The sequence below is a fragment of the Podarcis gaigeae genome (assembly GCF_964106915.1).
Source record: "Podarcis gaigeae genome assembly, chromosome: 8".
NCBI classification, from domain to species: domain Eukaryota; kingdom Metazoa; phylum Chordata; class Lepidosauria; order Squamata; family Lacertidae; genus Podarcis; species Podarcis gaigeae.
In genome coordinates, this window is record NC_139684.1 from 2,558,333 (window position 1) to 2,585,552 (window position 27,220).

Here is a 27,220-nt window from a genome sequence, read left to right on the forward strand (position 1 = left end):
CAAAAGACGAAGAGAAATAGCAACACAGGCTAGGAGAAGGAAGGCTGGCACCAAAGAACTGGGTCCAACAGGGCTGGCCTGGGCGGTAACTTAATGCCTGTGGGCAAGATCTGGTCCGGCAAGCCACGGGAAGTGATCTACTGCACCCTGCAACTTTATACCCACGTCTGCTCAAGAGATAAAAGTCCTCTACCTGGTCGTTACAGAGCAATTTCTAAGGAGCAGCAGGGCACTTCATACACTGAGGGCACATCGAGAGCACGTGCCTTCCCCGCCAGGAGCCCGGGCACTGCCGTTTCTTCCTCGCGGAGCCCAAAGTGCAGCTCCCAGGATTCTGGCGGGGGGGGGGCGATGGGGAAGCCTTGTACTTTAAATGTGCATCGAAGTCGCTTGAGCTGCATGGCGGGACCTGCCCGTGAAAAGCCTCTGGGGACATCCAGCGGAGCAGAACCCCGAGAGGACCGCGCGGAGCATCCTTCCCGGAAGCCTCCGCAGGAGCCGCAGACTACATTTCCCAGACTCCTCCGCGGATAAAGCCTCCGGCGAAGCTGCCGAGAACCTCGTCGTCTCTGCCGGTTAAGGAAACGGGCGGGCCCTGCAGCCAACAGACTGGCGCGCACGACGCGGAAGTGGGCGGCACCTAAAGGGAGAACCAATGAAAGCGGCGTCCGTTACTGGCCGTGGGAGGAGACGGGGGCGGGGCTGCGCTTAAAGAGCCCGCCGGGGCCGGAGGACGGGCCAAGATGGCGGCGGCAGCGGCGGCGGCGGCGGGGCGACCGCGGAGAGGCGGCCGGGGCCCCGCAGGGCTGCCCCTCCTGCTGCTGCTGCTGCTGCTGCTGCTTCCGGGGTCCCGGGCCGAGCAGATGGAGGAGCACCTGAAGCGGGAGCACTCCCTCACCAAGCCTTACCAGGGTGAGCTGCGCCCTCCTCACGGCAGGCAGGCAGGCAGGCAGGCAGGCAGGAATCCTCCCGGTGCAGCTTCCGCAAGCCCATCGGCGCTGTCACCGGGACAGGCTCCCTCGCTGCCCCCTCCATATCCCAGGGGGGCGCTTCCCCCGTTGGGTGTCTGCCTGCAAGGCAGCTGCTCAAAAGCGATGCAGGCACTGAAGGCTGAATGGTGCATTTCTGTGCAGAAAGTGCTTCACCTGTTGGGTGTTGGCCAGCTGTTCAGTGGTGCTGCTTGGGGGAGGAGGTGATACCCCGCTTTGGGGAGGGAGAGATTGTCTCTAGGCCCAAGGGGGGCTCATGGAAGGAAAAGTTGGGGCTCCCTGGGCTGCCCCTTTGCCATGAGCAGCCTCTTGCACATAAGAAATCCAACAGGGGGGAACCTTCCCTCTGAAAGGCACCTAGTGGGAATGCAAAGCTGCTCGCTTCTGCTCTGTGCAACTATCCAATGCAGGGGGGGTGAGTAGCAGCCCCTTGTGGAGTAGGCTGTGCGCCCCAACATTTGTGTGCCTATGAGACTAGATGGAAAGGAGGGTGTTGTAGCTATATTTAAGTTATGAATACAACAAGTGAAGCCTTCTTCCTTGTGCAAAACCCTTCAGAAATTTTGGGTGTGATTGAAGTTCTGCCTGTATGCAGTGAACTCTTGTTCTTGCTTTTGTTAATGTATTTTGTTTTTTTGGCTTGTATTTTTGTGCTCTGAACTGCCCTGAGATCTACAGATGAAGCGTGGTATACAGATTTAATAAATAATACAAAAAATAAACTGACCAGCAGAGTGCCTCTCCCTGTGACTGGGTGGGCTTTTATGTTGGTATGATTGGGGCACATTGGTGGTGGTTGCAGTGTATTTCTGTGCACAGAGCCTCATGGCACGTTCTGTAGCATCTCTACCAGCAAGGCCTGGGCCACCAGATCGGGACAAGCAACATTCTTACTCTTGCTGGGTTAATTGCCCTCAAGTGAATTAATGCACTTCTCCCAGTAGAAGTGACTGTCAACCATTCACCTGTATGGGAAAACATAATGATGTGCTGTCCCCAGTCACTGAGAAAACAAGTTGGGTGCTGTCTCTGTATCCTTTCAGTTGCAGATTCATTGTTGCTTTTGTTTCTTGGTTGTACTAAGCTGTGATGAAATAGCTGTTTTTAGGATTATGGCTTAAATGCTCTGCTCCTCACTTTTTCAGGTGTGGGATCAGCCAGCTCCTCTCTGTGGGAACTTATGGGCAATGCGATGGTGATGACCCAGTTTGTTCGTCTCACTCCAGATATTCAGAGCAAGCAGGGCGCCCTCTGGAACAGGGTGGTAAGGCTTATTTCCCTCTAATTGCCTGCAGGTGGGCTCTAGGGCTTCATTACACCAGAAATAATTGCCTTGTAAATTCTTCTCCTGTTGATGTTATCCTTTCTGAAAATAAAGCAGTGAAAGGTGAGGCAATTCATAGTATGATAATGAAATCCTGTGAGGATTAATATTTAGAGTGTCTGATGTGCGGAAAAATATTATGGAGTGCAGGCAAAATTAGATGTGAAACGAACTATGTTTCAAAGCCAAGTTGTGTTGGTTACAAAGTTCTGTTCATATATTGAATAAGTTACTGTGTGGCTCATGTTTATTTTCAAGATCAGAGATGACTTTAAAAGTGAGCTTCCAAGCAGTAAAGCCACCTTCAGCGGTCACAATGCTTTTCTGGTGCTGGGCTTGCTGACTGATGTGCCAGTCTCCGTTGCTGCTTTAGTAAACTGGTATTTTAAAACCAAAAAAGGTAGCATCAGATGCCCATGACAACGCAAGAGCAGTGTTAGGAACGTTGCCAAATGGCTCCTGAAACCAGGGTTGCAGTCAGCAGAACGGAATGTCTAGTTGCCGTTTTGGGGTAAGGCAGCTCTAAAGTCTTATTTTTCAAATGATGGACTGATTCTCAGTTAAACATCTGGCTAGTTCAGATGACAACCTTGAGCTAAGGCTTTTAGAAGAAATGACTTTGGGAAGAAAAGTCACCTTATCCAGGGACAGTCCACATATTCCAACCTCTTTTCTTAATGGTGACACAGACCATTCATAACATAAGAATATTCTTCACAACTGTGAGCAGGGCAGTGGGGTGGGGTAAGGGAAGACAAACTGCAACAACAACTAACTTGACTATGCTACCACTCAGTGGATTTGTAACTGGCTGACTGACCGAACCCAAAGGGTGCTCATCAATGGTTCCTCTTCATCCTGGAGAAGAGTGACTAGTGGGGTGCCACAGGGTTCCGTCTTGGGCCCGGTCTTATTCAACATCTTTATCAACGACTTGGATGATGGACTCAAGGGCATCCTGATCAAATTTGCAGATGACACCAAACTGGGAGGGGTGGCTAACACCCCAGAGGACAGGATCACACTTCAAAACGACCTTGACAGATTAGAGAACTGGGCCAAAACAAACAAGATGTATTTTAACAGGGAGAAATGTAAAGTATTGCACTTGGGGCAAAAAAAATGAGAGGCACAAATACAAGATGGGTGACACCTGGCTTGAGAGCAGGACATGTGAAAAGGATCTAGGAGTCTTGGTTGACCACAAACTTGACATGAGCCAACAGTGTGACGCGGCAGCTAAAAAAGCCAATGCAATTCTGGGCTGCATCAATAGGAGTATAGCATCTAGATCAAGGGAAGTAATAGTGCCACTGTATTCTGCTCTGGTCAGACCTCACCTGGAGTACTGTGTCCAGTTCTTGGCACCACAGTTCAAGAAGGACACTGACAAACTGGAACGTGTCCAGAGGAGGGCAACCAAAATGGTCAAAGGCCTGGAAACGATGCCTTATGAGGAGCGGCTAAGGGAGCTGGGCATGTTTACTGTAACATTGTTCCCTGCTTGTTTACTGTAACATTGTTCCCTGCTCCTGCTCAGGCCGCACAGAAAAAGCATCTGTTCCTGAAATTCATTCTGATTGTGCAGATAAAATGTAACCGATAGAATTCTACACAATGTGGTATTAGTGTGTGAAACAGTCAAGATTCAATGATTCCCAGGCCTGCATCTCTAGGTAGTGGAGATGACAGGTGCCATTGTGGTGCTCAGGCATCTTCACCTGGTCACAAGCCAGGCTATTCTCCCCACAGTCTTAAAACATAGAGTTGTGACCTTTGTCTCCTTGTTTACTAAATTGGTTTTGCCAGTGCAATATTAGTCACTTAAATGGAAGAATACCAAGGGGGGGGGGGGAGCTGCAAGTTCCTGGCAGAAAGAAATGCTCTCAAGGAACAAGCGATTCTAGGGAAGGCTCAGTGAAGACCTTCAGCAGTGGCACCAACTCTGTGGAGTATCTTTGAGATTATTTTGGTTGGTCCCTCATCTTGCTAAAACATTTTTCTTTGCTGCTTAAAATGTTAGTGTAACTTCCCGTGCTTTTAGGTAGCTCCTTCTGCTTAGGTTTGTTTTGCTTGTTTTTTTAATGCTTTGCACAAAGTTAGGTTATTGTATAGTTTTTAATTGCTGTGCAACACCTTGAATATATTTTTTAATGCAACCTTTTTGCTATGCATTTGCTGTCTTGAGGGATTCCCTGTTTTGCTTCTAATTTTAAAGCTTTCACTGCCAATTATATTGTATCATTAACTCATTAACTCTGTGTTTCTCAACCTATGCTCGGCACTGTACTCTGCATGGCTTTTGATCATGTATTTTGCAAGTGTAAGACTTTTTGTACCTTAAGACCAGGGTTCGAAACTGGAAGGGCAGGCGCATTTTGTGCCTAAAGATTCTCCATTTGCAAGCACCTCAGAAAGTCTGGGTGCCATTTTTTGTGCCTGGCTGACACTCAAGGATTACGGATATTTACATGCTTTGAAGGCTAAAAGTATCATATTTTTCGCTCTATTGGACACAGTTTTTCCCTTCCAAAAATTGAGGGGAAATGTGTGTGTGTCCTATGGGGCGAATGCAGGCTTGTGCCATAGCCGCACGCAACCCTTCCAACAGGGAGAGGCTGCACGGGGCTATGGTTTCTTTAGCCCTGCACAGCCTCTCCCGGCAGGGAGAGATTGCGCGGGGCTAAAGAGGAAGCCAAAGCAGCCAGCGGGATCCATCCCCCTCGCTGCCTTGGCTTGTGCCTCTCCGGGAGGGAGAGGTTGTGCGCAGCCTGCTCTTTGTGGCTGGGGGGGGGGGGTGGAGATTTTTTTTATTGATTTCCCTGTCTAAAAACTAGGTGCGCCCTATGGTGCGAGAAATACGGTATATGTTAAAGATAGACAATATGTTAAAGAGTTTAACAATAAAGAGTAGAGTGCTTTGAAATCTGAAGTATAGTACCAATATTTTTTATTGTAAATACCAAATTAAATACGTATTAACAATTTATGTTAAAAGGTAAAAGGTATCGGACCCAGGGACGGTTAAGTCCAGTCAAATGGGGTTGTGGCGCTCATCTCACTTTCAGGCCGAGGGAGCCGGTGTTTGTTCACACAATATGTCACTTATGTGAATTGTGCATTAGTTCATGCTTATCAAAATAATAAATAAAAAGTGTTGCCAACCCTAAATGGCACCTAGACATTCTGTTTTGGCTCCTAGCTTTTCTATCCCATTTTCCAACACTGCTTAAGACAAAGATGTGTTTCTGAATCTCTATTAATTGCTTGTTTCTGCCCAAAGAATATAATTTAAGATAAAGATCAAACATGAGCTAAGCCGTAGTTTAGCTTAGCATGCTGACTGAACATGGCATCTCTGGAGGAAACAAACCATAGGAATTCAAACCATTTTGTAAAAATGTTGCAAACAAAAAGTGCTAGAATGAAATAGGAACATCAGCAAAGAAAAGTCAAGCAGCATCCACCCTCTATTTGATTATTTTCTTTTTTCTCCAACTTCCTTTATGCTAATCTTCACAAATAATTTCAAAACTTGAAAGCCTTGTTATTACTTCATTCACTTGCCAAGGCAAAGGGGGTCCAGCAGATGTTATTGCTCCTGTACTGAAAATTCCTGGAGGTGTGCTCCCTCTCCACTGCATGGCCACCTGTAATAATTATGCTGAGGAGGAGATTTGGGCAGGGTGTAGGTTGTATCATAATATGAATGATTTCCTAATATCCAGAGCCTCTGCTTTTCAGCTTCCTAGGGAAATCTATCTGAAAGCTTCTGGAAATAATGCAGGATTAGAAGGGCATTGGTTCTGATCCAGCAAGACCCTTCTTTTGTTCTTACTTCAGTAAATGTGATAGTGAATATTGACCCATTAAGGTATTAAATGACCTGGACTTTGCAGACATCAGAAACTGTTAGAAGCTCAGTGTTTATTCACACTATCCAAAAGCAGACTGGGTTTCATCATTTGTATGTTATGTTTGGCCAGCTCCCTTTTTCTGCCTGCTGTCCCAGAGGTTCAGCAAAACATTGGCATTGGCCAGATTCAGTGTAGACATTTTCAGGCATTTTATCAGCTGGCTGCCTTAATACTGTATTTTAGTGGCAGTAAGGTTCATAACTTGACAGTAGTAGGTTGTCAGTTGTTTGTGGAATTGACTATCAAGGCACTGGGCTAGTCAGATCCTGAAGTCTTTCCACTTGGGAAACTTTCTTGTTTTGGAAACGGTCCCCCTTTTCCTTAAACTGATGCCATTTTGCTCTGTTGTTATGCCTGTGTGCAGCTCACCATATCTTAATAACACCAGCTGGGATTAATTTCCTTGGCATTCAGTTGGCAAGGGAATGTATAGATTATTGGCAAGAGGAATCCCGAAAGCCCTCTTCTTTGCTGTTTGTGTTTTGTAAAGGTTGATGCTTGTTTCTGCTAATGTGCATTTCTTCAGCCTGCTTCTAAGTTCTACCTTTCCTTTAGTAGACGTAATGGAGACAGTTGAACTCCTTTATAATTCCACTTGTGCGTATTCAAGTGCTTCAACAGACTTCAGAGCTGTGGGAAATCGGACCAGGTCCAGGTCCCTGCTTGATGGCTTCCAATCAGTGTTGACAAGGTGGAGCTGGGGGGTGGCGTGTTAAGGGAATATTGCTGTCCAAATTGGAGCCAAAGTTGCCAGCTTGCAGTTAGCGGCTGCTTTCTTGGGCTCTTGCGCATCGGTAGCTTGAGAAATAAATAAAAGGACCTTGTTCCTTCTGGTTTACAAATGCCTTTCCCTCCCTGCTTACTGGATCCTTATTTTCTCCAAATGAGTAGCCTAAACAATGAATGCCTTATCTGTTCTTGCATCTTCACAAAATTGGCAGTTTCTACAAGTTGATGGGAACTTTCTTTCTCCCTCAATTTTTTGGTGTTTGTTTCTTTTCAGAAATACAACAGAGAAATATTTAGGGGAGAACAGCATCAGGGTTGAGGGGCATTTCTGTGTCCCTTCTAAAACTAAAGAGGGTAGCACACAAGAAAGGGGCCGCCATTCTGAATACTGAATTCTTCACCCCGCCTGCGCAGTACACACTTTTCAGCTGCACTGTTCTTCATTGTTGGAGTAACAGAAACATCTGTGCTACAGATTCTCAAGCCAAGCTCATTCACGTTTACTCAGAAATAAGCCCTGCTCAAACTTCCTCTTGAGCTGCCTGTGTATGTTGGGTTATAGCCTTAAAACTCCTTTGAGCTGTCATGGCCCACCACAAACAGCATGGGGCACTGGGCTGGATTTGTGCAAGGGGACTAAGGTTGTGCCCTTTCCCCTTCCAAGGTCTCTTGGAACAACTGTGGGATGTCGTGCCATTTTACTGCTTCCAGAAATCTCACCACTTCTCTCTTCCTTCTTTTAACCCTGGGCAGTGGGGTGGGGTGGAAATTAGGGCTGGATGATATAGATACATCGGCCAAAACTGATTTGAAGTCCATATCATGATATTGGGGGGGGGGGAGGTGGTTTGAGTTGTTTTTGTTTAAAGTATTTTATGGTTTTATATTCTGATTTTATTCTGTGAATCATTCTGAGACATGTGGGTACAGGGGGATAGATAAATTTAATTAATGTTAATAATAATAAAATCGGTTTCAGAATTTTTGACCCAGCAATATATCGTAAATCATGGTGTGTGCACGCTATGCAAAAGTCACAATGTGAGAAAAACTGTGAAGCCAGCCAATGTCTCTTCATAGCTCCATCCTTATTTCAGACATTGTGATACATCAGTATATCACGATGTTTAGCTGTTGATATGTCATGAGGTTGAAAACCAAATATTGCCTAGCCCTGGTATAAATTTCTCCATGCAAAATTTTCCAGTGCTTTTTTATTTTTGACAAAAAATATTGTTTCTTTTTTAAAGCTTTGTTTTACTTCCATTTAATCAACAAACACACTTAATTAGATCAGTCTGTAGGGCATCAGAAAAAATTCCAAAGCAAATTACCCCAGCTTGCATAGTGAAATTTTCCAGCTGACATTTTAATTCACAATGCTCTGGAAAATCCACATCACTGTCCTATGCCAAATTAGATGGTAAGCCTCTCAGGGCAGGGGGCAGTCCTTTTGTGCTGTGGGACACGGGGAGCTTCCTTGCTCAGAGTGTCTAGTTCAGTATTGCCTCCTGCCCAGGGTTTAAGATGAGGTCCTCTTCCTGCCTTACCCGGGGATGGCAGAGATTGAACCTGGCACCTTCTGCATGCAAAGTAGATGCATTCAAAGTATATTAAAACTAAGGGTTGATAACAGAATTCGCAGTGCTTTTGGAATACTTTTCTTCCTGGCAGAAAGCCATTTAACAAATCTGGTTTTAAAACCAAATTAAATTTGTAGTGTAAATGTGACCAAAAGTCTCCTTTTTTTCTTACGTGCTTGTGTGGCAGATGTTGGAATAGTTGTCCCTGATATCACAAATACATTGTCTTCTCCCTGTCCCCTTTCCACTTTTTGCAGCCTTGTTACTTGAGAGACTGGGAGATGCAGGTACACTTCAAAATCCACGGGCAAGGGAAGAAGAATCTGAATGGAGATGGCTTTGCAATCTGGTACACAAAGGACCGTATGCAGCCAGGTAAAAGACTTTTCTCTCGAGTGCATTGCCAAACCACAAGCCTCTGCTCAAGGGACCGAATGCATGCAGATCCATAGCAGTGAGCCACCTGGCTGCTTTGCACCCGTCTCTAGATTCTGATAGCACAGATCAGCTTGCTGTGGATTGGGGTTTGTGTGTGTATATTCACATCTTCTCTTGCATTTGCAAGGGGAGACGACTTGTCTTGTGTAATGGATGGGAAGTGAGTTAAAAGCTACCTCAAACAAAGGCTTGAGAACTTTATTGAATGGAGTACCATTTTTCCAGTTTAGGTTTTCATCTTTTATAGTGGCTGTAAGGCAATATACTTAAAGCTGCTGAGTTAAAACCCCAGCTCCTGCATTCCCCCCATCTTGAGTAATAATAATAATAATAATAATAATAATAATAATAATAATAATTAATAATAAATTCCTTCTTACTGTTTTCTTGCTGCAATTGTTTTGCACTGCTAAAGTTGGCAAGCTAGTACTAGTTTAAGTTGTGAACATAACCAGGAAGCAGGTTGCCTCTTCAGTATGTAGTGGGAACCCCAAAGAATCACTTCAGATTTTTTCATTGTGATGTCAGGGGATTCAACTGAAAGTGCACTGGGAGATAATTAAGGGTTCCCACACCAACATCTGCTCATCTGGTTCTACGCTAGTGGCTCCAGAGTGTGAGGAAGGACAACCCCTGAGATCCTGTGCTTTGCCTAATGCCACATGATAAATTTGTTTTGGCCCTGAATGGATGTCGATCACTTCTCCTGCCCCCAGTAACTGGATGCATTCACACTGTGTCTCTCTCAAACAGGTTAATGTAGAAGAGCCCTGAAGAAGCCAGGAAGTTGGCACTTAGGACGGCAGTGGGGAACCTCTTCTTAGGCCCTCCCAGCCTCCATGTTAGGCCTTTGAGGCTGCTTTGACTAAGCCATGCCCAACCTCCCTTGCATCTGATGGCTTCTGTGAAGTTGAGTGTAGGGCAGGTAAAGGCACGGCTGAGTCGAAAGTGAGTTTGCAGGCACCTGAACAGTAGCACCTGCAAAACCCCTAAACAGCACTTTGCTTTCATCTGATTGTTAGGGCTTGCAAAGCACTGGTCAGCTGATGGTTGGCTATGCAAAGTACAGGGCTGTGCCTTTGACCACATGGTTTGGTTTCAAACTACAATGGCAAAAATAGGTCACCTGACATTGTTGTGATGTCAGAGGAGTGACCCTGCCCATCTGTCAAACTTGGCCTGTGGGCAGGTGGCAGGTAAAGGAGAGAGGAGGGTTTTTTCCTGCCTGCTGGATCCTATTCCTGACCCCTGACTCGGGGGATAAGGTGGTATTTTTTTCAACTAAAACCAGTTTGACTGAGCTGTAGCTTTAAATGGGAGAGGCAGACCTGCATTCTCAAGAACCATACTTTTCTGGGCAGTGAGCCAGAGTCCTAAAGTGTGAGTTGCTGCACAATAGCCATCTCCAACCTGGTGCCTTCAAAATCTTTTGGTCTGCCTGTAGCCCAAAACATCTGGAGGGCATCAAGCTGGAGATGGCTATTCTACAAGAACAACATCCATGAATGACTAGGTTACTGCCCCCCCCGATTAATGTACTTGTATTCATATGTACTTGTATTAAGAAGCAAGAGATGCAACATTTGAATGTGGGTGCTTTTACACTCTGAAAGCACTTCCCCTTGGAGTTAAATTTGTATCTCTTGCTCAAAACTTGACTAAAGTCTGGTAAACCCACCAAGAATCATGTTGGATTGCTCCAGGGTCCATTTCAGGGTTAGCCATCACTGACTTCAAAATGTGCTGATTTGGGAGATGGATGACTATTGAATACAGGCACGAGAACCTTGCACTTCTCTGCTGTAGATTTGCATTGTTCAAAATAAGCTACAAAGTTGAAATGTGTTGTAATGGGCATCCATTAATAAGTCTTTCCAAAAGTTGTGTAAATGGGAAGCCAGGTCTTCTGTAGTTTGGTTGTGGGGAATAAGCCTGCTTAGCTCAAACTTCTGCTTGCTCCACCAAGTGGTGGAGTAAAATGCTAGAAAGCAGCAGCTGGTGGAAGCTGATGGTGAACACGCTGACATCTGTTCTAGGGCCTGTCTTCGGGAGCAAGGATAACTTTCTAGGGCTGGGAGTGTTTGTAGACACCTATCCAAATGAGGAAAAGCAGCAGGAGGTAAGGAGGTGGCTTTGGAACAGCGGTTATAGCAGTGGGAAAGCGGGGGGATCCTTGTTGTTCAGTGTCCCGGGGTGTCCATTGCAATGGGATGAAGGTTTTGGGTTTTTAAAGTGCTAAGTCTGTTTTCTGCTTACTAGCTGGTTCAGGGTCTGTAATTGGCCATGAATGACATAAAATGAACCACAAATAGCATGATCTCTGTGTTTAGAGTGCAGGATTTTAATACTTCCAGCACAATGTAAATTTGTCGTGGTCTCCATCAATTCAGTTTTTCATAAGCATTGCTTTTTGCTACTCATCTGAAGGGCTGAGAAACTGTGCACTGAAGCCACACACCCCAATGACAGGAAATATATATTTAGCTTTGCTTCAACCAACTTTGCCCATGTGCTTCCCAGGCTTTTTCCTGTATAATTTTATATCCACTGAGCATGGCTCAGCTTTCTTGAGCTTCATGCCCACTCAGTGTTTTGGATGACAGCTCCCCACAGGCTCCACCAACATGGCCATGGTTCCTCATGATCCCCAGCAAAGTATTATTTATTATTAAATACGTTAGTTGCTCTGTCTTGCCCAGGGCAACTTAAAGTGACTTACAACCAACTAAACCCCCATTAAAACCAAGAGGAGAAAGAAATACATTTAAAAACATCAGATAGTTAAAGGCCAAAGACCTGGCTGAAGAGGAACATTTTCACCTGGTGCCTTAAGATGTATAATGAAAGCGCCAGGTGATTCTCCTTGGGGAGAGCATTTCACAAATGGGCCACCACCGTAGAAAAGGCCCGTTCTCGCGTTGCCTCCTTCTGGACCTCTCATGGAGGAAACACACAAAGGGCCTCGGATGATGAGCATATGACCACGTTGTGGCTGCTGGTAGATGCAGTACCAGATACCTCCTGGGTACCAGGCTGACAAGGGCATGACTAGAATTGTGGTAACTCCTCATTAAAAAAAAGATGTCCAGCCAGCTGTTTAAAATACGTTCCTTAACTTGCAAGATCTTTATTGGTTTCTGCCTTCTTTTCTGAGATTGATGCAAATGTTTTTGTACATGGAAGTGTGCATGCATCGTATATCTGAGGAACTATGAAGGAACCTTGTCTTGAATCAGTGACTATTATATCTGCCTCTTTTTCTTTTTACCAAGTCAGAATTGAGGAGCTTCTGTCTGGTGCCCTAAAGGACATCCTGCTAGCAGGTTTGCTGCCATATTGCAGCTTCTCTGTCAATGCGAAATCTTTTCTGAGTTTAATCCCCAACTCTCATCCTATTACTGCCCTGTCTTGGTTGAGATACGATAATGTCTAACCTGTAAATTCCTAACACATTTGACTAGTTATTCCAAGCCAATGCTGCTTGCTTTTGATTCTACGTTTTCAATTCTATTTTTGTATGTGCAGGAAGTTTTTCTTCATTGGAATCAAATGTTTTAATCCCTTCCTGCAACCTAAAGCTGTACAATCTATGGAAATTTTACCATCCGATTCTATTCTGAAAGTTAAACTGGTTGGAATTGCCAGATGTTCTGTACAGCTGTGATGTGCTATGTTGAATATTCTGTCCAGTGTTCTGAAATTGCCATCTCCAGCCTGGTGTCTTCTAGGACTGATGTGAGTTGTAATCCAAGGCATCAGGAGGGCACAGGGTTGGGGAAGGTTGTTCAGAACAAGGGTGGCCAAGTTCAGTAATACAGTTGAACTAATGACCCCATTCCAAGGCCTTGGAGCAGGTCTCCATCTCTTTCTCTCCCTCCCCTCCCCTGTCTCTCCCATTCCCTGTCCACCACAGGTCACTTTAAATCAAGACCTCTGAACATGGCTTCCAGAATCAAATGGTTTGTACCATGGACCATCCTTGGCATGCCCTGTAGCGGCTCACCTTATTGTGGAGCAGAGCAGCTCTGCGACAACAAAACTACCCCTTCCCATCTTTACTTTGGATCTCTCCTCTTCAGATGCAAGCAGACTTGCTGCACAATGAGGCCCTGCAGTTTCAGACCTTTTAAAAAAATCTGGTTGGCCTTGCTGTGGAAATACGGAGCAGTTGTTTCCCCCCCCCCCCATAAGCCGATATTTGCTCAGGTTTGCTAATACTATTTGAGCTTTGCTTTTGTTTGCCTACCTGAGGGGGCTCTTTGTATTCCCTTTTGAAATGTCTCCCTTCAGTGGAGCTCTGAATTTGCCTTAAATGGCAGTGAAAGCCATTCTTGAACCTCTGGTAGTAACCCTGCTGGGCCCTCCCATGAAAGGAAGTTCAGTTTCTCTTCCCACTCCCCGTGGTCTTGGCCAGTGTGAACATGGGTGGGGAAAGTGAAGCACCTCCTCCCCCCCCCCCCATTGAAAAAGACGGCTCGTTTTACTTGTACGCGCAAGAGAGTTTTATTGTAAAGTCACTTGCCTGCCTCAGAACAGCCTCACCTGCTCTGCCTTTGTATGAGCTACTGATCTGGCATCCCTCAGGCAGGGAGCAGGCAGCCTCCTTGAAGGGTGAGTCACTTTGGTTCCTCCCTGTAGTTAGGGATGAGGAGAGTGATCCAGTTGCACCAGATTCAGGAGTAGCAGCATTGCCTGTTGCCAGTTGAGGCCAACAGTGGATGGAGGTGAAGACGCCCCTCTGGATGAAATGCTAGTCCAACAGGGAGCCATCACTTAGGTGGATCTCTAGGGCCACAGGTGTCCTTGGCCATCTGATTCACTTGATTTCTCCTGGACGTTGTCTGGTGCATCTGGCAAGTGTGCAAAGAGCCTGGTGCACATGACTTGCTGGGGGATGGCGGCACTGCTTACGAAGCATTTGGCTGGTAAGCTCTGTGGGTCAAGAAGTATCTTGATACTGTATGCAACATTAAAGTCTGTAGAAAGGACTTCAAGATCTGAAAACAAACAATATGTACTTTTGTAACCCGAGAAGATATTTAATAAAACAATTTTAAAAATAAAGTATGCTGGGCAGGATTTAAAAGCTGTCTTTTTTTAATGTCAGGATTTGCAGTTTGAAAAACACAACCCGTTCCATTGCATATATGCAAGCACATGGTTTGGCTGGATTCCTGCTTGGTAGTGTTGGGTACTTCAGTTCATATCATTGAGCCCTGCGCTTTTACAGAGTTTCTTTAGATTTGTATCAAAATATCCCTGACCACCAATTCCAGGAATATGAATAGTTGCCAAGGCTTTCCCCAAAATGGATCTTGGTCACGGTTGAGTGGTGGTGTGTAGTTTTACAGGTCAATGTTTAACTGTCTGTTGGATGACTGTCTCTTGCTTCATTCCCTCCCTCTCTCCCTTGCTTTGCAATAACTGTTCTGGATTCTCAGGCCCAGAAGAAGAGGTATTCCTCAGGAAACCAGGTACTTGAAGATGCTCTCCTAGCCTTGCATCAAGCTTATAGCGTTCCTTTGCCAGTCTGCCTCTCTTACTGCTTTTGGGTTTTATGTCTGCCAATATCCCAGGTCGGAAAACTCCAGTGCTTGGAACCAGAGCAACAATTATTGAATGACAGCCTGTTTTACTGGACTATCCTCTATCTTTCCATTCTTCACCATCCTTTCCCTGCAGATCTGGCTTTGCTATATGTGTAGTTACTGGGATATTTTCCCCTGCCTTCTCTTGTGAGTCTCATCAGTTTAATGCATTTGGAGCATAGGGACCTCTGGGTTCAAATCTCGAACTCTTCAGCTGGCCTTGGGCAAACCACAAGCTCTAACTACAAATTTAAGGCTTCAGTTCATAATCTGTAGATGGGGGCAATTGTCCAAGATGAACTTGGACTAGTAAAAATGAAAAGTGACACACTGTGACCTTCCGAGAGCCATTTCCACTGTTAGGCAGGGCACAGTTGCCTTTGCAGATATGCAGTAGGGTCCTTCTGTGCTAAGATGCCGACAGGGCTTTTTGGTGGTCACCTAAAGGGCCTGGGAAGAGGGAGAGGTCTTTTGCCCACTCGAGACCATAAGAGCCTGTTGGATCAGATCAGTGGCCCATCTAGTTCAGCATCCTCTTCTCACGGTGGCCAACCAGATGCCTTGAGGAAACCCACGAGCAGGACCCGAGTGCAAGAGCCTTCTCCCCCTCTGTGCCTTCCAGAAGCAGACTGCCTCTGGCCTTGAAGGCATCAGGAGCCCCCTCTTCCATGCATTTGTCCAGTCCTCTTTTAAAGCCTTCCAGGTTGGAGGCCATCACTGCCTCTTGTGGGAGCGAGGACTTGACTTTATCTATCCAGAGTCTTCCAGCATTCAGCTTCATTGATGTCCATGAGTTCTAGCGTTTTGAGAGAGAGCAAAATTTTCTGTTTGCCTTCTTCATGCCATGCATGAGTTTATAAACTGCTTCCTTCTCACCTCTTCCCTTTAGCAGAAGACCTTGCATGGTGGCTTTAGGACAGACAAGTGTTTTGTTAAAAATTATGAAACTGACAGTATTCAAAGTGTGGCGATGGTCCCTGCTTTAGATGGCCTTAAAGGGAGTTGAGGCAAATCCAGAAAGGAGGGCAGGTCTATCAATGGATTATCCAGTAGTCATAACAGCGAAACAGAATCTGTTCTTTTGACTGACTTGATGCTGGCTGGGGGTCGGGGTGGGGCTCTTACAGGCTTTCAAGCATATATTTTATAAACCATATGGCTTAGAAACTTGAGGATTATTATTATTTTTAAAAAATTGAAGTTTTGAGAAATGGAATTCTGTGCCCAGTTCCATAGTCTATATGTTTCTAGGGTTGTGCTGAAAGGTGGTGTACTTAACAACACTTGATGCAGATATCAGAAGTAATACACTGATGTTGCCTGGTTAGAAATGTATAGTCTAAAAGGGCAAGATGCATCTCTTAGAAGAATTTCATGGGGCACAAGTCTCACGGTTAAGTTCTCCAGTGAGGTTGGCAAAGGGCCTGTGTTCTCTCACGACAATCAAACCATTCATGGAAAACTGTACTCTACATCTGTTGCCATCTTGCAGTAACCAGGAGGTCTCCAGCCTATTGTTGAGTCATGTGGAGCAGCCTGTTGGCTCAGGCTGTGCTACAGTTGCTTAAGCTGGTGGTGGGCATTTTATATCTTGGTACATTAGTTAGTTTTGTACCTATTTGCTAGGTGAGACTCATTGTGTTTTGAGAACATCAAAACACACCCTTCCAGAATTTGGGGTGTGCCTCTCCTATTTCTGCTGTGCCTGTGGGTAACCTGCAAGTAACTGAGTACCAGAGCACACTCTCCTGTGACTTCCAGCAACGGGCATTCAGAAACATTACTGTCTCTGAACGTGGAGGTGGAACTTGGGCATCATGGCTGGTAGACATTGATAGCTTTCTTCTCCATCACTGCCTCCTTTGGGAGTGAGTGCTGTTGTCTAACCCTTTTTTAGACCTTCACTTTTGCTCAGACGTAGGAGTAGTTTGTGCTGATCTGTGCTTGCTTGTCCAGAGTAAGTCCCAGCCCTGCTAATGCTCATGCTGGGTTCTGTCTCTGTCCTGCTTGGCTCCCTGCATGCCTGTTTCCCCTCCCTTGTCCACTGGATGTGGCCAGACCTTTGACAGAGCAGTGTGCAAATAGCTGGCTGACCTGCAGTTCCTCCCTTCTCTTCCAGCGAGTGTTCCCATACGTCTCTGCCATGGTGAGCAATGGGTCCCTCGCCTATGACCACGACAGAGATGGCAGACCCACTGAACTTGGTGGATGCACAGCAATGGTGCGCAACTTGAACCACGACACATTCCTGGTGATCCGCTATGTGAAGAGGAGGCTTACGGTGAGTCTTTCTCTGTGCTCTTTGTCTGCTGCATTCCACATTCCCCCTGGCGTTCCTCAGGTGTGGCCTCAGAAAGGAGTAGGTTGGATTGAGTCTTCTCTCTTTTCAGGTCTTGCTTGATATCGATGGCAAGCATGAATGGAGAGACTGCATTGACATCCCAGGAGTACACTTGCCACGCGGCTACTACTTTGGGGTCTCTTCTGTCACCGGGGACCTGTCGGGTACTGCTTTTAAGGCCGGCGGAAAGCATCCTCCTCCTGCTGCTGTGTTGTTCAAGAGTCCAAAGCCAGATCTCCTAGAAGCAGAAATGAAGTTCAGGGAAAAGTGAACCCATAAATGGCTGCTGGCTCTCATGTTTTCCTGTAGTTCTGTTTGTATATGCCTAAAATATCATTAGTCTTTCTCAGGCATAGGCAAACGTAGCCCACCAGATGTTTTGGGACTACAATTCCCATTATTCCTCATCACTGGTCCTGTTAGCTAGGGATGGTGGGAATTGTAGTCCCAAAACATCTGGAGGGCCGAGTTTGCCTATGCCTGGTCTTTCTGTACCAGGCGAGGGCAGACTTCAGGCTTGTGGGATCTACATTACAACTCACAGATGCATCAGCTGTAGCCAGGGGCTAAAGATGTGCACTTAGAATTAAGAGAAAATTGCACCTAGGAACATCTTGAGTTTCAGAATTAGAAGTGAGCTCACAGTCCTCACACTTTCAAGCATACCTGCTGTATTTTCATGGGTCTTATCCATCATGGGCATCACTCATGTGCCTTGTGTGGGTTCCTCTCACTTAGACATGGCCTCTTACATGCTCCCAACTGGGCTCATTCACCCTTCTTTTACTCATGTCTCACCAAAGTTTCTATGATAAGTTATTAATTGCTTAGCAGTGACCTCTGTCTGCCCATTGCACCCCAGTGGCCTAAGGGCTGCACAGCTTCTCCTCTGAAGATGCAAATCCTGTCCATAAGTCAGAGCTGGTTGTTCCTCTTTAAAGGAATGGCTGGCTGCGCATGGAACATGGGGAGAACTCCAGGATGGATGCATCACCCAGGGCCATTGCACAGTGGGAAGGAGAGGGTGGATCTAAGTTGACCGAAGGGATCTGCTGTGCAGCTGTGTGCTCTTGCCATTCTGTGAGCATGTTAATGAAGTCCAGCTTTAAAGGACTGCCACACAGCCGCTGGTGTTGGGTCTGTTTAGGCAGCCTAGTTCCACAAAGTTCTCTCCAGTCAGTGATGGGCAAAGTCATTCCTATTTGTGAGGAGTTTGTCTACTCTTTTGCCCCAGATAGAATTGACAAAATAGAGTTCTTGAACAATGGTTACAAGCCATTCCTGAGATGTTTGTGAGAGCCAAGTGGGAAGGCTACCTGGCCCAACCAGTAGAGGTTATGCTCCCTCCCACGCAAGGGGGAATTTCAGCAGGTGTGAGGGGAGTGCCTATTGTGCTCACACTCGTCCTTCTCCCTATTCCTCTTTTGCCCCAGATAACCATGACATCATTTCCCTGAAGCTGTACCAACTGACTGTTCAACGGACACTGGAGGAGGACAAGCGGGACAAAGAAGTCTTCTTACCTGTGGTGGAGAACATGAAACTGCCTGGAAGTAAGTGTGGGTGGGTGGGGCTTTAGGGCTGGGGTGGGGTGAGTGATGGGGCTTTAGGGCTGGAGTTTCAGGAAGAGATGCTTTAGGGATGCAGTCTTTTGGTTGCTTGCAGAGGAGTCCTGCTCTTTTGATCTTAAGATACTGATATCACACAGTTAATTCTTACCTGTGCAGCAATGGGCCTTGTCTGCAACACTGACAGAAGGAGGTCAGTTTCAAAGGTCAGATGTTAAGTCCCTGAAGGGTTGACTTAAGAGTTGTCCAGATAATTCACATGTGCGTCTGCAGCATGGATGCCACTTCCCTGACTTGTAATTCAACACTCCTTGGGGCCAGGAAGGTGAAGCAACTTGGCTGGTGTTTGTGGGGAAGAGCCACAGTTCTCTGACATAGCACATGACTTGCATGAAATAGTCCCAGCTTCAGTTCCCAGCATCCCCAGGAAAGATTTTGCCTCAAACCCTGGAGAGCCACTGCTGTGCAAGTAAGTGAAAGCCAGAGGTGGGGAGCTGTGGCCCTCCAGATGTGGTTGGAGTCCAACTCCCATGAGCCCCAGCCAGCATGGCCAGTGGTCAGGGGTGATGGGAGTTGTAGTTGAGAAACATCCAGAGGGCCACCAGTGAGGCACCCCCTTCCCTGGTGTAGAAAGCACTGAGCTTAGATGCGCCCTTGATCTCTAGATGAGCCCCTGCTGCTGCTCTTCCCAGAATCTGTTACTCAAAGGCACAATACACCTGAGATTTAGATCCCATCTAGGTATTCTGGCTAATAGTCAACCACAAACTAAATTTGTCCTCCATGCCTACTCACTCCGCTAACCTTTCTTGACGTGAAGCTAAGTTTGGCCAAGGAATTCAGCCAAAGAGGCACAAGGTTGTTCATGGCTATTTCTTGATAGCTGAGCCTGATCTATGTTTCCATCCTTTGCAGTAGAGACTCCAATGGAGCCAATGAGTGGCCTTGCTCTCTTCTTGATAGTCTTCTTCTCGTTGGTTGCCATCGTGTTTGCCATCGTCATTGGAATTATAGTCTACAACAAATGGCAGGAACAGAGCCGGAAACACTTTTACTGATTTGGAGGCGTCCTGTTGCATTCTTCCTCCTTTGCCTTCTGGAGGGCTATTGGTTTTGTTGGCATGGGTGGTTGCCTATGCAGGCAGCTAGTTTCCAGAAGCCATGCTGTGAGGACTCCTGTCCATCTGGATCTTATACTTCTAATGGCAGCCTTTGGATTGGTGGTGGGCCCCCAATGATGGAGGCAGCCATATCACTCTGCTCTACTTTGACTGCTTTGAACTGTGAGTTTTCAACACTGGCATTTCTACGAGACTTTATAGACATATCCTTGATCATGCAATGTGCAGTGAACATTCATCACATCGCTCTATGTAGATGGGAGAGACGTTTAGCCAATGAGATCTGGATTTGGTAACCTCTGCTGTTCCCTGTGGAGACTGGTTGGAAACCAGAGTAGTTGGGTGGGTGTCGAAATGCTGGTATGTTGATCAAGGCTGTTTGGTCTGGATGTTCTACTGCAGGGGGTGGCTAAGCAGAGTTTTGCAGATGTTGTATTCCAACTCTTGTCAGCCCCAACCAGAATCGCCCGTGGTTGGGGATGATGGGAGTTGTAGTCCAGCAGTATATGGAGGGCCACAGGTTAGCTAACATTGTTTTACTGGGATGCCTTAACTAGCATGTAGATCAGCCTTTAGCAACGTAGCACCCTCCAGTTTTGGACTACAGCTCCCATCAGCCCCGACCAGCTTGTATCTATAAGAAACCAAGGTATCCTTACCTTATGTCCCACAAATATACCTTTACTCTTTATTTTTCCTCTAGTTTACAAAGACACCACCCTGCAGAATAAACAAATGTGAATGCCCTCCCTCCTAAAATAAATGGCAGCCTGCCTTATAATCCTGTCCCTCCCACTCCAAATTGAGACCTTCTGGCTTTCCTAACTGGAGAAACTGCTGTACGTTTTTATTCAGGTGCTACAAAGCAGCTGACTCCTACAGCAACTAAAAGGCAGCCCCTATGTGTTCTTTCCTCTTTCCGAAGTGGGGAGCCTCCCCTGGTTGCTCTGCTAATGGAGGTTGGGTGGGGGGAAATCCCTTTAATACTAGCTGCTCCATTGACAGGAGCTCAGCTGAGGGGCCTCCCTTGCCAGTCATCCTCTGAGCCTTGCTAGCCAGCTGTGTGATGGAAAGGACAGGATGCCTCTTCTTCCTAGGTCCCACCAGAAGCCTGGTGGCTGGTGGTTCCAGAGATCAGTACTGGGAGCAGTGGCAGACTTGAGGCTAACGTTTCAGAGGCACTCTGTGCAATGCCAAAATTTGGTGCCCCCACCTCTCGTCTTCTGTTGTTCCTCATTGTTGAAGCACCCACTGTGGAGCCCTCTCAGCTCGGCGCCCCGTGCAGGCGTTTCCCTAAATCCGCCTCTCCTAGTGGCCTCACTTCCCTGACAGTCATCTTTGCCTGCTGTTATTTTCCTGAGCACACAGCTGATCTGCAGAGTAATGTGGAAGGCAGTGCACTATGCCAGAGCACCTAGAAGCGGATGTGAAAAGTGAAAGGTAGACAGGATGGTGGGTGGGGATTTATTTTCTTATTGGCAAATTACTGTTTTAGACAAAATGCTGCTGACATTTATTGCTGCTATTACCTCCTTTATATATATGTAAGGTGACTCTTCCCAGTTCTCTGGGGAACCTGACCTCCATCGCCCTCCAGCACTGAACACGCTCCATGCAACTCAGAAGTCCCCTCTTTCCTCCCTACTGAGGGGCTCCCCCTCCCCTTTTTAATGGTCAGATTGGTGTCATCATTTTAACCTTTGTCACGGTTCACCATGGCAGGAGGAAAGGCCCGTTGGCATCAGGGCCGTTTTTCACCTGAAAACTGATGCTTGAAGGCTTTATTATTTACAGTGAATTATGAGCCAGCTGCTTAGAAGATCCCCAAGATGGAGTCAAATAAGCCAAAAACCCTGAAAAGGCCAATGCTTAAAAAGAAAAGCTCAGGATTTTGAGAGAGCCTAAGTGTCTTATTGGTTTGCATGTTACCTCATCCCAATTTAGTTAACAAATTACATTGCTTTTCAGGAGCCTTTTCTATTTAGCGATAAACACGGGCTTGTCTCTATCTCTGATGCAATTGACCTTTTGTATTAACTGCAATAAATACTATGTTCATAAACTTGTCCTAGTTAAAGGGGAAACAGGAGAGAAGTGGGGGACCTCCAGGAGAGCCTTAAAGAAAAAAACCATGTGCATTGCCCTGGATAATTGTGGGGTGGAGGCACATTGTGACCTTGCCCCCCAATGTCTCTGGCCCATGTTGTCTGCAGTGATCCTGGGCTAGATTGCTCTTTTGACCCGATCCCACTTGCCCTACCCACAGGGAACCCTTCTTATGAGGGAGCCTTTGAGGGCAGAAGTGTGGAGTCTGCAGAGTGGTGAGCTTGACTTGATTATAAAAATAGATCCTTTGTGGAAAGAAGAAGAAACCACATTGGGGGGGGGGAGAGTCTAGTTACAAGGATGATTTTGAGAGTTGCTGTGCTAAGTAGAATGATCTCGTAATGTGTTTTTTTTTTAAAAAAAAAAACTTTCACTGTTTTAACAGCCTTCAGAGCTGGGATATGAAGTACAAGTATTCCCTTGCTCATAAATGATTGGTAAAAATGCTCAAAAGCAACTAGTGGATTTTTGGGAATCAGCCTGAGGAACTCACAGGGAGCTTGTGTTCTTCTCATTGGGGGTGTGTTTTAAATCTTGCTGCTATCTGTCACAAGCTGCTTTTCAGAAACAGGCTGTAATTTTATAGGGTCCTTAATATAAACGAGTGAATGTATTTCTTATTGTTTAGGGAGGCACTTGGTGGTGGTCACATGAGACAACAGCATTCTGTATTGGCCTGGTCCACATGTTTTGCAAGCCAAACTATGGCTTAACGCAGTTACGCAGGCTGTGCAAGAAGAGCTTTGATCCTCTCCGATTCTGTTGCTGCTGTGCTGTGCTGAGTGAATCCATAGTTTGGCTTAGTGTGTTGTCAGATTTAACTATCTCCTGGCTAACCACAAGCTGTAACCACGGTTTACCCTATAGTTTGCAGCTTATGGTTTGTCCAGGTGTGCTTAGCTGGGCAAAGCCCATCAGCAACGTGCCTAGGCAGGCGCACAATGGTTCGCAGAACCTGCATGCGCACACCCTTGTGCTAAGCCATGTTTTGGATTACCATGCTGCACCTGACAGCAGCTCACCAAGGTGAGGTGCAGCTTCAGGCCCAAGACTCAACAGATCTTTGTGCAACCGGAGGAGTAATCAAGGGGGAGCCTCCCTGGTTGCCTCAAGTGGCAGTTGTGATAGTGAGCGGTGGAAGGAGGAAGAAGAGGGCATGCTTTCCCCATTGTTTCAAAAGGAGTTCTGGATTAGTGACAGTGGATCCCTAAGGGGTGAGACCTGCCACAAATGCTCAGGTGGGTTGTGCAGTTTATCAGTGTTACAACCTCCACAAACGATGGTAGAACTAGGGTTGCCATATTTCAAAAAGTAAAAACCAGGACACCCCAAAAGATGAGCTTTTTTTTTTTTACAAAATCACAAAAACCCCGAGATTTTTCAATTGACTTACCTAAGATCCAGCAGGACAAAGCAGCATCTTTAGGAAATTCCCCCCAGACATTAATTCCACCTTTGAAATCCTGGTAATGTACAGGAAGACCTGGATGTAGGGAGATCACATGGTCTGCATGCAGGAAGCCTTGGATCAATTCCTGGCACCTCATAGTTTTTTAAAACAAAATGCCACTTTAAGGCTTTGGAGAAACACTTCATTGGGTGGGCAGACTTGAAGCTTCCAGGATCTATTTTGTTTTATTTGAACCCCCCAAGATTCACCACCTGCACTAAGTGGAAGACTAGTGGCTTTAAGAGATGGGTCCTCTTGTATGAACAGGGTGCCTTTTGCTCACTGCACAGTGCAGTAATTTGAATTTAGTAACAAAAGTGAGCTTCTGGGTCTTGTGACCCACAAGCTCCAAGTGTTCTTGAATTCAGTGGCCTAATTTGTAGTGAAGCAGCCTTTTGCATTTGTTGCTATTGCTAAAGGATTGAGAAGCAAAACCACTTGCCAAACCGGACAGAGATCTACCCCCCCCCCCGGCCTAGACAGACTAATGCCCAGCCTTGGTATGAGGCAGAATTGGGGGAGCATGTGAGCCTCCAGAAGCTCACAGGATGGTGGGCTTTTCATGTTGGTTCTAGAGCATCAAGCAAAGCATGACACGAGGGTCGCCAGTACCTTCCTTGCTAAAGGAAAAAACCCATTGCAGTGTCCTTTTTTTAATGTGGGGGCTTCACTTTCACTGGCACCCAAATGCTGTGCTTCAGCAGGGTCAGCATCTGGCTGTGGGGCTGCTGCTGAGTTAATGGCTGCAGGAGGACCCTTCCTCTTTCTGAAGATAAGTTTCCTACATCAGCCTTTGCCAACATGCTGCCCTGTGGTTATTTTGGCTGACAACTCTCATCAGCTCCAAACAGCATGGCTGGAGCCAATAGTAGATCTAGGCTCAAAGATCTACTGAACACCTGCTTGGTGAAGGCTGTTTGAAATAGTGATGAAGCAATATTGTAGCCAGGAAGCATTGCTTCTTTCAAAGACCTCCCCCCCCCCTTTTTTTTTGCCTGATCTGGTAAAAAGATTGTATGCTCGTCTGCCTTTTTCTCTGTATTTGTTTTTGTGTCTTGACAATAAACACAGATGCTGAAGTCTCTTTGCTGTTGTATGCATTGGTGGCTTAATTTAGTTCTCTTTTACTCTATCACAGTTGGGATCTCTAAACAGCTCACAGAATGAAGAATGAGATGTTAAAATACAAAAAGCCCAGTAATTAAAAATGCAGCAACTTGTAACATATAAACTTTACTTTCCAGTGGAGGAAAAATAAAACTAGTTGGCAGCTTGGACGATCAAACAAGCAGAACTCTAATGTTAAAAGAGCATAAAGGTAAAGGTAAAGGTACCCCTGCCCGTACGGGCCAGTCTTGCCAGACTCTGGGGTTGTGCGCCCATCTCACTCAAGAGGCCAGGGGCCAGCGCTGTCCGGAGACACTTCCGGGTCACGTGGCCAGCGTGACATCGCTGCTCTGGCGAGCCAGAGCCGCACACGGAAACGCCGTTTACCTTCCCGCTGGTAAGCGGTCCCTATTTATCTACTTGCACCCGGAGGTGCTTTCGAACTGCTAGGTTGGCAGGCGCTGGGACCGAGCAGCGGGAGCGCACCCCGCCGCAGGGATTCGAACCGCCGACCTTTCGATCGGCAAGTCCTAGGCGCTGAGGCTTTAACCCACAGCGCCACCTGCGTCCCTTAAAAGAGCATAGATCTGTTTTATTTTCAAGTGTAAGTTGTTTAAAAGGCTTGGGTGGATAAAAGGATCTTCATCTGGTGCCGAAAAGAGCAAAGAAGATGCCAGATGTGAGGCTATTCTGTAGCTGAAGTGCTGATCTCTTTGCGAGGGGCCATGCACCTCACTTCACTAGAGTGTTGGCACATGAAACAAGGGCTTTGAGGAGGATATTATAGTTTGGGTAAGTGTATGCAGGAGAATGTGATGTTCTGGGTAACCTTTATGCTGTTAAGGGCTTTCAACCAGCCCTGGAAGCAGCCTGGCATCCCGTGTGGCTGATCAGGTACTGGCATAAGATTGAATAGCTCAGTCCAATTAATAAATATACTGGCCTATTTTGAACCAGCTGTAGTCTCTAGGTAGTGCTACTCACAGTGCACTGTAGTCCTAAAGGGAGGTGACCAGAGTGTCCAGGTCTGTCTAAGCTGCCATATCAGTTGGAGCTGATAAGAGGCTATGACAGGGAAGGTGAAGCCACTGGCGCTCCAGGTGTTCCTTGACGCCAGCTTCCATTAGCCTCAGCCAGGGGATGACTAGATGTCATCAGTCCTGATTCAGGGGTTGCTGCAAAGCAAGCCCTCTCCTAGCTTGCCATGCCCCACATTTGTGAGGGTGGCAGAGTTCCCAACAGGGCAACTCCATAGCCCCCAGCCTCCGCCAGGGGCACCACATGGAATGAACATGTGTTGGGACTGACTGAAATCCCACAGGCAGTCAGGGGCCTCCACCTGTCCTGGAAGTTTGATACAGTCTGCTTATTGCAACCCCCCCTCAAAATGGGACATCTTTCCTTCAAAAGGGGGAGGGGGATCTGCCTCTCTCTCAAAACGGAGAGCTCCACATTGAAAGCTCATATTTGAATACCTCCAATTTCTCTCTTCTGTTGTTTCCCTGTGTCTATTTTAGATGGTGTCTCCTTTGGGGCAGGAGCCTGTCAGGACTGCTCTTTGTTGTCTTGTGCACAGATGGTGCAATATAGATAATACATTCCAAATTATTTTAAATAATGTTTTAAACAGCACTCAGTGTAACCTTGAATATAACAGCAGCAGGTAAATGGGGTATAAATAATAAATTATCATTATGTCTGCATCAGAGCCAGTCTGTAAACATTGCTCAGTCTCAGATACAAATTCATGTAAATATGTTTCAGTAACAAGTATCACCTACCTGTCTTGTATGTTCCATCTGACAAGAGCAGTGAGGAGCAGGTAGGACTCATCAACCTGGGAATCTAGGAGCAGGAAAACTGATCCTAAACCTCCGCTGCTTTGCGGAACATCTTTGGGAGAAGAAAAGGCTCAGGAGTAAACCCTACGCAAATCTGGAGTCCCTAAGTCAGTTGGATGGTGCCTCATACGCCGCCTTAAGCAGCTCCTGCAGCCAAGCTGGTGCCAAACATCTTGCTCTTCTTGGGGCCCATCAGGGAGGCTGAGAGGATCACTTTGTCTTGCCCCTTGGGGAGGTGACACTGGTGCTACTAATGCAGTGGTTTGAACTCATCCCTGGAAGCACGCTCCCTTGTCTCTTGAGACACACAGATGCGGTCCGTGAGTGTGGTGGTGTAGGGGATCGGGTGTTGGCCTAGGGCCTGGGAGACCAGGGTCCAAATCACCTATCATCTCTCAGCCCAACCCACATCACGGGCTGTGGGGAGGATAATACAGGGAGCGGGAGAGCAAAATATGACACCTTGAGCTCCTGAAAGGGGGGGGTTATTAAACAAACAAACAAACAAACAAACAAACAAACAAACAAACAAACAATAAATAGCTGCCTGCCCTCCAGTGCTGTAGAGGACACCAATATTGAAGGAAAAGTCAGCTACTGGAATGAGGCATGTATGGACTTTCACCTCAGGCAGGAGGATGTCTCAGGCAGGTTTTTATGAGTGCAGAGGACCCTTCAGATAACCTGGTCCCAAACTAAGGTTTAAAGGTCAGTGGCAACACCGTAAACTGGTGTCAGAAGCAAATAGGTAAGCAACATAACTGGTGCAAACAGGTCCCGTGTGATCCAAGCATTTTAGCTCCCACATATGCCACCAAATAAAGTTTCTGAACTGTCTTCAAGGGTTACACCATGTGAAGCTCATTGCAGTAATCTAACCCCATCCTGTATCACTGAGGCAAGGCATGCCTTCTCTTTAGTAAGGCCACAGACGTTGTTAGTAAGACATGGCTGAAGATGTTGTTCCACCCCAAAGAATGCCAAGCCAATGACCCCCCCCCCACCGCAAGCTGCTTGCCTGACCCTTTAGGGGGAGTGCAGCCCCGCCCAAGCCAGTTGCACACCCCACAGGATTGCTCAGCAAATACCAACAATCCCACTTCTAGAAGCAGCGAGAC

General features: G+C 46.5%; 1 protein-coding gene across 3 annotated transcripts; it reads left to right on the plus strand.

Moving 5' to 3' along the window:
- Positions 1-720: 720 nt before the first annotated feature.
- Positions 721-21,395, plus strand: LMAN2L (lectin, mannose binding 2 like). Of its 3 annotated transcripts, XM_083753368.1 has the most exons (9): positions 721-912; positions 2,135-2,253; positions 8,800-8,917; positions 11,017-11,099; positions 14,422-14,454; positions 16,688-16,849; positions 16,959-17,073; positions 18,343-18,462; positions 19,393-21,395. In XM_083753368.1, the coding sequence occupies exons 1-9, from the start codon at positions 744-746 to the stop codon at positions 19,533-19,535; spliced, it is 1,062 nt and encodes a 353-aa protein (XP_083609494.1). In that variant the 5' UTR covers positions 721-743; the 3' UTR covers positions 19,536-21,395. The 3 variants fall into 3 exon arrangements, with proteins under 3 accessions (XP_083609494.1, XP_083609495.1, XP_083609496.1); XM_083753369.1 differs by lacking the exon at positions 14,422-14,454; XM_083753370.1 differs by lacking the exons at positions 721-912; positions 2,135-2,253; positions 11,017-11,099; positions 14,422-14,454 and having other exon boundaries at positions 8,803-8,917.
- Positions 21,396-27,220: the final 5,825 nt, after the last annotated feature.

Coding starts and splice junctions, on each gene's coding strand:
- LMAN2L (XM_083753368.1), top strand. CDS start 744: ATGGCGGCGGCAGCGGCGGCGGCGGCGGGGCGACCGCGGAGAGGCGGC. Junction 913..2,134: donor CCTCACCAAGCCTTACCAGG/GTGAGCTGCGCC, acceptor TCACTTTTTCAG/GTGTGGGATCAGCCAGCTCC. Junction 16,850..16,958: donor ATGTGAAGAGGAGGCTTACG/GTGAGTCTTTCT, acceptor CTCTCTTTTCAG/GTCTTGCTTGATATCGATGG.